Source organism: Pongo abelii, chromosome 2 (assembly GCF_028885655.2).
Source record: "Pongo abelii isolate AG06213 chromosome 2, NHGRI_mPonAbe1-v2.0_pri, whole genome shotgun sequence".
Taxonomy (NCBI): Eukaryota; Metazoa; Chordata; class Mammalia; order Primates; family Hominidae; genus Pongo; species Pongo abelii.
In genome coordinates, this window is record NC_085928.1 from 145,801,339 (window position 1) to 145,815,163 (window position 13,825).

At 41.1% G+C, this 13,825-nt stretch overlaps 1 protein-coding gene across 4 annotated transcripts in view; it reads left to right on the forward strand.

Moving 5' to 3' along the window:
* Positions 1-12,954, forward strand: part of PCCB (propionyl-CoA carboxylase subunit beta) — an 80,176-nt gene extending 67,222 nt beyond the window's left edge. For 3 of the 4 annotated variants that reach the window (XM_054550366.2, XM_054550367.2, XM_054550368.2), the window contains 5 exons: positions 9,541-9,648; positions 9,892-9,992; positions 10,372-10,470; positions 11,496-11,595; positions 12,641-12,954. In XM_054550366.2, the coding sequence (XP_054406341.2) occupies positions 9,541-9,648; positions 9,892-9,992; positions 10,372-10,470; positions 11,496-11,595; positions 12,641-12,762 (530 nt within the window). In that variant the 3' untranslated portion in view covers positions 12,763-12,954. 4 annotated transcript variants of the gene reach the window in all.
* Positions 12,955-13,825: the final 871 nt, after the last annotated feature.

Consider the following 13,825-nt stretch of genomic DNA (forward strand, 5'->3'; position numbering starts at 1 on the left):
ATACTCCTTTTCAAAGGTTTATAGGAAACTTACATTCTTAGTGTATAAGATTTTTAATTTTTTAGGGGTCAGTTTTCTGTTCCCCCCAACCCCTAGTTAAATATATGACTCACTCACTAATCATGAGCTCCATGAGGGCAGGGGTGGTGATGTCTTATTCACAGTAGTATCTCCAGTGCCTTCAACAGTGCCAGGTACATAGATGGTACGTGACAAGTTAATGGCATCTTACCATGTCTGTGCCCCACAGCTTTCTGGTGATATGGCCAGACCTGATTCGCAGCCAAGTGAGGGAGACTCTTCCATGGCTATGCTCTGGGAGGGATTGGTAGTGCTGGGGCTGGGGACTGTGAATACCACTTCTCTCCTCAATATTTTTCCTCTTAGATTTGTTTTGTGTCCTTGTTTAGGAAGAATCTGCCTTTCTTCATGACCTAACCTCATCTTATTTCTGCAATGGAAATTTTTTATTGTCTTAGAAAACTGTTTTGGCTGGGCGCGGTGACTCACGCCTGTAATCCCAGCACTTTGGGAGGCCAAGGCAGGTGGATCACGAGGTCTGGAGTTAGAGACCATCCTAGCCAACATGGTGAAACCCTGTCTCTACTAAAAATACAAAAAATGAGCTGGGCGTGGTGGCACGTGCCTGTAGTCCCAGCTACTTGGGAGGCTGAGGCAGGAGAATCGCTTGAGCCGGGGAGGCGGAGGTTGTTACAGTGAGCCGGGGATTGCGTCACTGCCCAGGAGGCGGAAGTTACAGTGAGCCGAGATCACGCCACTGTGTGACAGAGTGACACTGTCCCCACCTCCCCCCAAAAAAAATTTTGTCATGGTAAAATATATATAACAAAATATGTCTGTTTGGCCCATTTAAAGTAGTGCAGCCGCAGCGATTACATTCAAAGTATATGCAACCGTCACCACTGTTTCCAAACATTTTCATCACCTCAGAGACTGTGAACCTGTTAAACAATAACTCACTATTTATCTCAGCCTCCAGCCTTTGCTATTCTAAATCTACTTTCTCTCTCTATGAATTTGCCTATTTTATTTATTTCATATAAATAGAATCATACAGTGTTTGTCCTTTTATATCAGACTTATTTCACTTAGCATAATCAGGCTTATTTCATTTAGCAAGATTCATCCATATTGTAGCATATGTTAGAACTTCATTTATTTTTATGGCTGAATAATATTATGTTGCATGTATATACCACATTTTGATTGATTGTCCATTTGTCAGTGGACACCTGGGTTATTTCCACCTTTGGGTTACTGTGAATAATGCTGGAATAAACATTGATATATAAGTATCTGTTTGAACCTCAGTTTTCACTTTTTCTGGGTATATACCTAGAAGCAAAATAACTGGGTTATGTGGTAATTCTAGGTTTAACTTTTTGGGGAAACACCATACTGTTTTCTACAGTGTCTGTACTATTTTACATTCCCACCAGCAATGTGCAAGGGTTCCAGTTTTTCCACATCCTTGCTAACACTTATTAATTTTTAAAAATAGTAATCCTAGTGGATGTGAAGTGAATGGAATTGTGTTTTTGATTTGCATTTCTCATCAACATTAGTCTTGGTGAGCATTCTTTCACGTGCTTATTGGCCATTTGTATATCTTCTTTGGAAAAATGTCTATTCAAGTCCTTTTCCATTTTTTAATTTTGTGTGTTTTTTGTTGTTGAGTTGGAGTTCCTTGTATATTCTGTATATTAAACTCTTACATTTGACTTACAAGTATTTTCTTCCGTTCTATAGGTTGTCCTTGCACTCTTTTGATCATGTCTTTTGATATACACTTTTTTTTTTTTTTTCTTTTTGAGATGGAGTCTTGCGCTCTCTCGCTCTGTCTCCAGCCCAGGCTGGAGAGCAATGGTACAATCTCGGCTTATTGCAATCTCTGCGCCCTGAGTTTCAAGCCATTCTCTCACCGCAGCCTCCCAAATAGTTGGGATTACAGGCATGTGCCACCATGCTGGGCTAATTTTTCTATTTTTAGTAGAGACGGGGTTTCGCTGTGTTGGCCAGGCTGGTCTCGAACTCCTGACTTAAGTGATCTGCCCACCTTGGCCTCCCAAAGTGCTGGGATTACAGGTGTGAACCACTGCACCTGGCTGAAAAATTTTTAATTTTGATTAAATCTGATTTCTGTATTTTTTCTTCTGTTGCATGTGCTTTTGTTGTCATATATAAGAATTTAAATTCAAGGTTGTGAAGGTATGTTCCTGTTGTTTTTTTCCTGAGAGTATTATGGTTTCAGCCCTTACATTTAGCTTTTAATTTCGAGTTAATTTTATATATATGAGATAGGAGTGCAACTTCATTCTTTTGCATGTGGAAATCCAGTTATTCCAGCACCATTTGTTGAAGAGATTATTCTTTCCTCGTTGAACAGGTGTGGCATGCTTGTGGGAAATCAACAGGCTATGGGTATATGAATTTGTTTCTGTATTCTTAACACTATTCTTTTGGTCTGTATGTCTATCCATATTCCAGTGTCACACTATTTTGATTACTGTAGCTTTGTATATGTTTCAAAATTGGGAAGTGTGTCTTCCAACTTTGTTGTTGTTCTTAGGATTGTTTTAGGCATTTGGGGCCCTTTTAAATTCCATATGAATTTTGGTAGTGACTTTCCCATTTCTGCAAAAAAGGCTGTTGGAATTTTGATAGGGATTGTGTTGAATCAGTAGATTACTCGGAGTAGTATTGACACCTTAACAATATTGTCTTTCAATCCATGAACATGGAATGTCTTTCCATTTTTCTTTTTTTTATTTCTTCCAGCTGTGTTTTGTAGTTTTCAGAGTCCAAGCCTATCACCTCTTTGGTTAAATTTATTTCTAAATGTTTTATTCTTCTAGATGTCATGTACATGGAATTGCTTTCTCAATTTCTTTTTTGGATTGTTCATTGCTGCTGTATAGAAGCACAACTACAAAACCGATTTTTGTTGATCTTATAACTTGCAACTTTGCTGGGTTTATTAGCTTTGTTAGCTTTTGTTTCAAAATTTATATTTACATTTTGTTTGATTGTTCGTCTGTGGACATGGGGTATTTCCACCTTTTAGTTGTGAATAATGCTGCTGAATATTGTGAATATTTTGAACATTGATGAATTTGTTCATTAGCCTTCTTGTGGATTTGCTGGGATTTTCTATATATAGGATCATGTTTTCTGCAAATAGAGATAGTTTTGCTTCTTCCTTTCCAATTTGGATGCCTTTTATTTTTCTTGTCTAATTGCTTTGGCAAGAATTTCTTGTATATTGTTGAATTGCAGTGGTGAAAGTGGGCATGGTTGTCTTGTTCCTCATGTTAAGGGAGGAAATCCTAATCTTTCATTATTGTATGATGTTAGCTGTGGGTTTTTCATGAATATCCTTTATAATATGGAGGAAGTTTCCATCTATTCATGATTTTCTTTGTTTTATCATGAAAGGATGTTGGATTTTGTCAAATGCCTTTTTTGTGTCAATTGAGATGATCATGTGGTTTTTGTCCTTCCTTTTGTTAACATGGTGTATTATGTTGATTTTCTTATGTTGAACTGCCTTTGCATTCCTGGAATAAATCCCCCTGGATCACAGTGTATAACCTCTTTAAACAAATAGACTTATAGAACGGTTATAGTTTTGCAGCAAAATTGAATGGAAAGTACATAGAATTCCTGTACACCTTCTGCTCCCACATGCACACATGCACAGCCTCCATATGTCCAAAATCCTGCACAAGAGCAGTATATTTGAGGTTAATGGTTGTATTAATCTGTTTTCACACTGCTATAAAGACACCACCCAAGCCTGGGTATTCTATAAAGGAAAGAGGTTTAATTGACTCACAGTTCCATATGGCTGGGGAGGTGTCAGGAAACTTACAATCATGGTGGAAGGCAAAGTGGAAGCAGACTTTCTTCATATGGCAGCAGGAGAGAGAAGTGCAGGCAGGGGAAATGCCAGATGTTTATAAAACCATCAGATCTCGTGAGAACTCACTATCACGAGAACAGCATGAGGAAAACCACCCCCATGATCCAATCACCTCCCTCCCTTGACACATGGTCCCTCCCTCAACACATGGGGATTACAGGTTCCTCTCTCAACACATGGGGATTACAATTTGAGATGAGATTTGGGTGGGCACACAGAGCTATCCCATACCAATAGTATTTTGTTTTAAATTTTAAATTCTACTTGTTTATTGCCAATATATAGGAAAGTAATTGATTTTTATATATTAGCCTTTTATCCTGCAACCTTGCTATATTATTAGTTCCAGCAGTTATTTTTCGGTCACTTCTTTCAGATTTTCTGTAGGGACAATTTTGTCATCTGCGAACAAAGACAGTTTGATTTCTTCCTTCTCAATGTGTATACATTTTATTTTCTTGTCTTCCTGCATTAGCCAGGATTTCCAGTATAATATTGAAAGATAGTGGTGAGGGGACATTTGATCTTAGCAGGAAAACTTCTAGTTTCTTACAAGTAAGTGTGATGTTGGTTGTAGGTTTTTCATAGATGTTCTTTATAAAGTTGAAGAAGTTCCCCTCTATACCTAGTTTACTGAGAGTTTTTGTCATGAATGTGTTTTGGATTTTGTTACATGCTTTTTTTGTATTCATATGATCATGTGATTTTTCTTCTTTAGACTGTTGATATAATAGATGACATTAATTGATTTTTGACTGTTGAACTAAACTCACATACCTGAGATAAATCCCACCTGGTTTTGATGTATAATTCTTTTTATGCATTATTGGATTTGATCTGCTAATATTTTGTTGAGGATTTTTTCATATATGTTTATGAGCAATATTGAGATATAGTTTTCTTGCAATGTCTTTGTCTGGTTTTGGTATTGGAGTGATGCTGGACTCATAGAATGAGTTAGAAAGTATTCTTTCTGCTTCTGTCTTCTGGAAAAGATTGTAGATAACCGGTATTAATATCTTCCTTAAATGTATGGTAGAGTTCACTAGTTGAAACCTAGGCTTTATTTGCTTTTTAAATTATGTAGGAAATAAAAAGTGGAGTTAGAAACCAAAATACTCAAATCATGGTTTTTATATTTGCCCATGTAGTCATCTTTACTTGAGATATTTATTTCCTAATGTAGCTTTGTGATACTGTCTAGTGTTCTTTTCTTTTAACCTGAAGGGCTTCGTTTAGCATTTTTCTGTGGAGTAGGCTGGTTGGTACTGAGGCCTCAGCTTTTGTTTATCTGAAAATGTCTTAATTCTTAAATTTTCTCTCATTTTTGAAGGACAGTTTGCCAGATATAGAATTCTTGATTGACACTTTTATTCTTTTAGCATTTTAAATATGTTACCCTGCTGTCTCTGGCTTTCAGAGTTTCTGCTGAGAAATCACTGGATAATCTTAATGAGGATTTCTTGTAAATGATGAGTTTTGTGTTTTTTTGTGCTGCTTTTAAGATTCTCTTTTGTCTTTCAGTAATTTGACTATAATATGTCTCAGTGTGGGTCTCTGAATGTATTCTTCTTAGAGTTAGTTGAGTTTCTTACATTTCTAGTTTCACATCTTGCATCAAACTTGGGAAGTTTTCGGACATTATTTCATCAGATTATCTCCTTGCCACTTTCTCTCAGTCTTCTCCTGGTGCTCTTATCCTGTGTATGTTGGGTCACATGTTGGTGTCCCACAGGTCCCTTAGGTTCTGCTCATTTAGGTTCTGCTCATTTAATTTTTTTATTTTCTCCTCAGAGTAATTTCAATTGTTTTATCTTCATATTTTCTGATCTTTCTTCTGCCTGCTCAAATTTCCTATTGAATCCTTGTAATGAATTTTTCATTTCATTTATTGTACTTTTCAGCTCCAGAATTTTTCATTATTTTTCTGATTTCCTTTAGTTCTTTGTCCATGTTTTCCTTTACCTCTTTGAATATATTTAAGACTAGTAGTGTTTTGGCCGGGCATGGTGGCTCCTGCCTGTAGTCCCAGCACTTTGGGAGGCCAAGGTGGGCAGATCACCTGAGGTCAGGAGTTCGAGACCAACCTAGCCAATGTGGTGAAACCCTGTCCCTACTAAAAATACAAAAAATGAGCCGGACGTGGCAGAGGGTGCCTGTAGTCCCAGCTACTTATAAGGCCGAGGCAGGAGAATCACATGAACCTGGGAGGCAGAGGTTGCAGTGAGCTGAGATGGCGCCATTGCACTCCAGCCTGGGTGACAAGAAGCAGAACTCGATCTCAAAAACAAAACAAAAAACCCACTAGTAGTGTTTTATAGTCTTTGTCTAGTAAGTTCAGTGTCTATGCTTACTTAGGGACAGTTTCTTCATTTTACACCTTGTGATTTTTTTCATTGAAAATGGGGTATTTATACATTATAACATAACGCTGGCAGTCAAATTTTCCTCTTTTCCCAAGCTTTGTTTTTTTTTTTGATATTTAATGTCATATATGTTTGTCTAGTGTCTTTTTGCAATTACTTTTCCAGAGACTGTGTATTTCTTGTCATTTGTGGTCACTGAAGTCCCTGTTTCTTTTTATTGTTTCTTTCTTTCTTTTGAGACAGGGTCTTGCGCTGTTGCCTGGGCTGGTCTTGAACTCCTGTCCTTAAGAGATTCGCCCAAAGTAGCCTCCCACAGTGTTAGGATTACAGGCGTGAGCCACCATGCCCAGCCTGTTTCTTAACTTGGATATTTGACAGAAATTTTCTTGAACACCAGGAACTAAAACCAAGAAACAACAAACAAGAAAACTCCTGGTCTTGAAATTGTCTCTGTGTTGGGGCTCTCCTTTGATGCTTAGCCAGACTTGAACTAAGGTTTGAGATCAGCTCAAGGTTAAAGTTTAAGGTTTTCCCGGGTCTTTTGTTTTGTAATAGTGTTTTCATTTTCATTCAACTTATTTTCTTATTTCCCCTCTCAGATCTTCTCTGATCGTGTATCTCATCCTAGGCACACATGTGTCTTTCTGAATTCCCCTATTCATGGGTGCTTTTGAATGCACTAATTTCCTAAAGACACTCTCTCGTTTTTTTTTTCTCCCATATCTTAGGTGGTTTCAACAATAATCTTTTGCCCAGACATCTGCAGGTTGTTCCTCTACCTTACCATGATTTAGAGAAATGTTTGCTACATTTCCAGCCTGGATAAGTTCTGAGTTAGGTGAAACAGAGATGTGTTCCTTGTGTCAGTCCTTCAGGCAGCCCACAAACAGGCTAGAGCAGACTTATGCGGAAATTTGTGAATGAGGTCTGCTCTGCTTCCTCCAGAACCAGGGAGGAAATGGGACAAGTGTAATTAAAAAGCCACAAAGCTTTCATACCATTTTCTTTTCTTTTATTTTTTTGAGACAGAGTCTCACTCTGTCACCTAGTCTGGAGTGCAGTGGCATGATCTTGGCTCACTGCAACCTCCTTCTCCCAGGTTCAAGCAATTCTCCTGCCTCAGCCTCTGAGGCAGATGGGATTACAGGCGTGCACCATGCTCAGATAATTTTTGTATTTTTAGTAGAGACAGGGTTTTGCCATGTTGGCCAGGCTGGTCTTGAACTCTTGACCTCAGGTGATCCGCCCACCTTGGCCTCCCAAAGTGATGGGATTACAGGTGTGAGCCACCACGTCTGGCCATTTTTTTTTGTTCTTTTAGAGACAGAGTGTCACCATGTTGCCCAGGCTGGTCTCAAACTCCTGGGCTTAAGCAATCCTCCCACTTTGGCCTCCTGAGTAGCTGGGACTACATTGTCTTTTTATTGTTGATTTCTAGGGCCTGGCTTGTGACTTGCCTATTTATTTCCTTTCCTTTCCTTTTTTTTTTTTTTTTGGAGACAGAGTTTCACTCTTGTTGCCCAGGCCGGAGTGCAATGGCGCGATCTCGGCTCACTGCAACCTCTGCCTCCTGGGTTCAAGTGATTCTTCTGCCTCAGCCTCCTGTGTAGCTGGGATTATAGGCACACGCCACCATGCCCAGCTAATTCTGTATTTTTATATTTTTAGTACAGATGGGGTTTCTTCATGTTGGTCAGGCTGGTCTCGAACTCCTGACCTCAGGTGATCTGCCTGCCTCGGCCTCCCAAAGTGCTGGGATTACAGGCATGAGCCACCACGCCTGGCCTCTTTTTTTTTTTTTTTTTATTTGAGATGGAGTCTCACTCTGTTGTCTAGAGTGGTGGTGCAATCTTGGCTCACTGCAACCTCTGCCTCCTGGGTTCAAGTGATTCTCCTGCCTCAAGCCTTCCGAGTAGCTGGGAGTACAGGTGCCTGCAACCACGCCTGGCTAATTTTTGTATTTTTTAGTAGAGATGAGGTTTCACCATGTTGGCCAGGCTGGTCTTGAACTCCTGACCTCAAGTGGTCCGCGTGCCCGACCTCCCAAAGTGCTGGGATTACAGGTGTGAGCCACTGTGCTGGGCCATGTTTTTATTCATGAATGGATATTAAATTTTTTCAGGTGTTTTCTCTACGTCTGTTGAGATGTTCATATAGTTTTTTTCCTTTATTTAATAATTTCATTAGTTTTCATATGCTGAAATCAACCTTGAATTCTTGGGATAAACCCCACTTGGACATGATGTATTACTGTTTTTTTTTTTTGTTTTTTTTTTTTGAGATGGAGTATTGCTCTGTCGCCCAGGCTGGAGTGCAGTGGCATGATTTCGGCTCACTGCAAGCTCTGCCTCCCGGGTTCACACCATTCTCCTGCCTCAGCCTCCTGGGTAGCTGGGACTATAGGTGCCCGCCACCACGCCTGGCTAATTTTTGTATTTTTAGTAGAGACAGGGTTTCACCTTGTCAGCCAGGATGGTCTCAATCTCTTGACCTCGTGATCTGCCCGCCTCGGCCTCCCAAAGTGCTGGGATTACAGGCATGAGCCACCGTGCCCGGCCTGTTTTTGTATGTATTGCTGGACTTGATAATGTGCCTTACTTAAAAAGTAAAAATTTCTCATTTATGTTTTTGGTCTGTATTCTTTTCTGATGATGTCCTTGTCTTGCTTTGGTATGGGGGTAATACTGGTCTCATAGAATTAAGTTGGAAACTCTTCTAGGAGGGGAAATTTACTAGTAATTGAGTTCCTACTTTGTGCTGCTTTATAGATTCCATTTCCTTTACTCCTTAGAACTATGCTAGGAGGCAGTATTGTCCCTACTTTGCAGGTAAGGAACCTTAGGTCAAAAGGCAAAGTAATTTCTCAAGGGCACGTTGCCATCATCAGTGGAGCCAGAATCTGATTGGAAGCTCTGAGGACTAAGACCAGCCCCTGAATGCTGCCTGCCACTGATGGCTCCCTCCGGCAAGGCCGGCTGTGTCTCAGCTGGCGGCAGCCCTTTGGTCTGTAGTGAGTCTAGTTCTGGGCCTCTTTGGCCAGTGACAGACAGGTGGATTCTTCATCTTCCCTGTTTCCTGGAGTTTGAGGGGTCCCTGTTACCATTCTGCAACGAAGAAATGTTGGTGCCTCCACAGAAACCAGCTCTGGATGGCTGCTGAGGACAAATCCCCATTGTGGATAGAACTGGGAATTGCCTGGATACTTAGTATGTATAATTTCTCTCTTTCTAGGATGCTTGGATGTTAATTCATCTGTGAAAGGGGCTCGTTTTGTCAGATTCTGTGATGCATTCAATATTCCACTCATCACTTTTGTTGATGTCCCTGGCTTTCTACCTGGTAAGTTTTGACAGAGTGGGGGCTAGGAGAGTTGCCTTTCTCAGTAAGGCACCCACTTTATTTGGAAATCTTCTTGCAGAACTCCCCGAGGACTTGTGACTTCTCCATGTATTCTGGGTGTCCAGAAGATAGGGCTGTGTAAGGAATGGCCCTCTCCAGAGGTGGGAAAGACCTCACAGCTGAGAGTGGCAGGATAACCATGTGAGGACTTGTGGGTATCTAGTAACTCTTCCTCATGTCTAGGCACAGCACAGGAATACGGGGGCATCATCCGGCATGGCGCCAAGCTTCTCTACGCATTTGCTGAGGCAACTGTACCCAAAGTCACAGTCATCACCAGGAAGGTGAGGACCTCATATTGGAGGCCATGACCCTGCTCACTTTCCTACAGCATAGCCATGGTGGGAGGTCTGGCAGAGTTTTACCAGGGCTGGAAGGAGTACACCTTGCTCATCCTTAAAAAGATCTCCTGATCTGCTGTTGTTCCCAGCCCCGCAGAAATGTCTGTGCTTTTTTAACACAAGGGACTGAAAGCAGCAGTGGGAAAAAGCCAGAAAAGATAATGAGGATTAACTTTGAAAGGTCTTACAGACCGTGGGCCTTCAGGAGCCCAGTAGGGCTATTCTTGTTCTTTGTCCCAGTTTTACCTGGTTTCCTGGGGTCTTTCAGGGACATGATCTGGCTGTCTCAGGCTCTAACATTCAGCATTTGGATCTGTTTTAGGCCTATGGAGGTGCCTATGATGTCATGAGCTCTAAGCACCTTTGTGGTGATACCAACTATGCCTGGCCCACCGCAGAGATTGCAGTCATGGGAGCAAAGGTGAGGGCCTCTTGCTTTTCCCTTTCTGGGTCCAAGGACTCGACTCTACCAGCGAGAGCTCAAGGCGTAGCTGGGAAATGTTGGAGAGAGGCCAGGGCCCCTAGGGTGAGCCAGGACTGAGGCGAATGGGACCTAGACCTTGGCAAGTCTCCCTCCTGGGGCTCCAGAGATAGCTCTGCCTCCTGTCCTATACCCTTTCTTCGGGCCCATGCTGGTGTCCTCATGCCAAGGTGGGTGGGGCGGGTGAAAGGAAAGTGAGAGGGGTCCACAGTGGGTTTTGAAATTGTAAGTAAAGGGGGAAAAGGGTTGAGTCAACTGAACTCACCTTCAGAAGTATTGGACATTCTCCCAACTCCACCTCAGCTTCCAAGGAGGGCCCCAGAGCTACTCTTTTAAGCTCATAAGAAGCTAAACTGTAGGTCTGACCCCAGTGACGCTGGACAAGGTACTTCTATTGCTTGACCTACTCCTCACTCCTTCCCTGCTTTGAAGTAGCTATTGTGGTTGAATCAGATAACTTGCAGGTCCCCTAGAGTTGACTTATAGGTGCTCTGATTTGAAGGCCAATCCTTCTAATTTCCAGTTCAGTCTGGCTGCCTCTGGCCACCAAATTGTATACTCAGGTCTCAGGGTACTGAAAAAGGGGAATAGCGCTTTTAATTCCCCTCGATACAAGACTATGGATTTAATAATGGAAAACAGGGCTAACATCTTTGGCTCAAAGAAGTATGATGAGTGCAAATGGAGATGGTAGAATGGGCTCTGGGGAGAGAAGCTACTGGCTTTTGCCTGACTGCCCCTCATTGGGGCCACAGGGAAGCATCACATCCCATCATGCAGCCCCTTGTGTCATGATGGTCAGCCCCAGGCAGTTCCTCCCTCTATGCTATGGCCTTTGGAGATGGCACTTCCCCCAGTACACTGATTTACCAAGAAATTTGCAACCACACACAGTGATAATGAGTTGAAGGAGATCTGTCCAGGTTGGGACGACCAAAGACATTCATGAACTCCTCTAATCACAGGGCGCTGTGGAGATCATCTTCAAAGGGCATGAGAATGTGGAAGCTGCTCAGGCAGAGTACATCGAGAAGTTTGCCAACCCTTTCCCTGCAGCAGTGCGAGGTAGGGGACTGTGGTGAAGAGGGCAGCTTTGTTTGTTTGGTCACTTGCTCATTCTTTCTCTACAGAAATTGTCACATAACTGCCTTTTTGCCTTTGCAGTCTAATCTGTTGACTGGTGAGGGTTGGGACTGTCCCTGGGCAGTCATCACTTGGACTAAGGACAGTGGGACAGGCTGCTTTGGTAACCACAATTAAAACAGCATTGCCGAAGTGTATTAAATTTCTAGGTGTTGTTCCAGTTGTCTAGGGCTGTGCAGAAATTCACCCTGTAACTCAGCAGCTTAAACCAACCACCATTTCCCCCTCTGCTTATGGTTCTGTGGGGTCCACAATTTGGTCTGGGCCCAGCTGAGTGGTTCTTGTGCTGGTCTTGCCTGGGATCACCCACACAGGCACAGTCATTCTGTGGCTTCACTGGGGCTTGACAGTCCAAAATGGCATCACTTACTTGGTAGTTGCTGTTAGCTAGACTCACTCCTCACGTGGCCTCTCACCCTTGAGGAGGCTAGTCCAGGCTTCCTTACATGGCGTCCCGAGAGTAGCAAGGGGGCAAAGGGAAACTGAGGCCTAGATTTGGAAGTTGCACAGTGTCATTTTTGCCACATTTTATAGGCCAAGGAAACTCACAGGGTTAAGCGAAGGAATACAAATCAACCTCTTGAAGAGAGAAGTGGTAAAGTCACATTGCAGGACTTGTGTACAAGGATGAATTGTTATAGCCATTTTTGAAAACCTAGATGTATTTTCTTTATTTCCTATTGAATTCATTGTGGCAGGATGGAGGCATTGGAGCAAGCAGGGTATAGGGAGGGTGTCAGATTTTCCTTTTCTTGCCAAGTGCTCCTAGGCCAGAAGTTGGGGAGCTGTCAGAACAGGCCAGCTCCTGGGATACAAGGGAGGATTCACAGGGCCTACCATCTCTGTATCAGGTTGGGCACTGCTTATACTGCTGGCCCCAGGGATGGTGCCCAGGCTGAGCAGAAGGTTGAGGGATGGCATCATCTCGGGATGCAGATGATCCACTCCCTTTTCTGTGCTTCACCAGGGTTTGTGGATGACATAATCCAGCCTTCTTCCACACGTGCCCGAATCTGCTGTGACCTGGATGTCTTGGCCAGCAAGAAGGTACAACGTCCTTGGAGAAAACATGCAAATATTCCATTGTAAACAAATCAAAGAAAAACCAAGAACTGAATTACTGTCTGCCCATTCACATCCCGTTCCTGCCTTTTGCAATCATGAAACCTGGGAATCCAAATACTTGGATAACTTAGAATTACTAAGTTTATTAAATTCTAGAAAGATCTCTTTTGTGCCTTACTATAAAATTATTTACTTTATTAAACATTTTAAGTTGTATTTTTTGAGCATAAATTCAATTTTTTTAGGTGGAAATCTGAAAAATCAATACAACTAGAAAGAAAAATAGTACACAGTGTTATCACCTAGAGCTAATTTTTATTTCACACCTCTGGGTATTGCTCTTTTTCCTTTCAAGAGTTAGTTTTTTAATCCATAGGTGAGAAATATAATAAGCTTTTAAGGCAAAGTATTTCTTAGGCTTAAGTTTCCTTATTTTAAAAATAGGGATAATATGTCCTATCTATCTCCTAATTCCTCCATGAATTGAGGATTAAATGTGATGTTTGCAATTGTGGTATATATGTTTAGCAGTACAGATGCTCAATAAGGCATAGCACCCTATGTTGACTCAGGTTATTTCCAGAAATGTGTTCTTAAAATTAAAAAAAAACTTTTTAATTGCGAAAATTTTCAAGCCGATAGAAATGTAGCAAGAATTGTATTGTATCCACTTCACCTAGATTCTCCAGTTGGTAACATTTTCCTCATTTGCTTTATTTCTTCCATACGTAGATATATCTAATAATATATAATATGCATATAAGATATATTTAATTATATAATTATATTAATATATATTAATATAATATGTAATATATATAATTTATAATATATAATTATAAATGTATAATTATATCTAACATTATAATTATATATTTATATTATGTATTTATACATTATATAATTATATAATTGTATAACATATACAATATAATTATTTAATTGACCCCTTTGAAAGTCAGTTGCAGATTCATGACCCTGTGTTCCCAGAAACTTGTATCTCCTAGGAACAAGTTCCTTTGCCTTACATAGTCTGTCGTTCATGACGTTGACATTTTTGAGGAAAGCTTACTTGCTGGTTATTTGG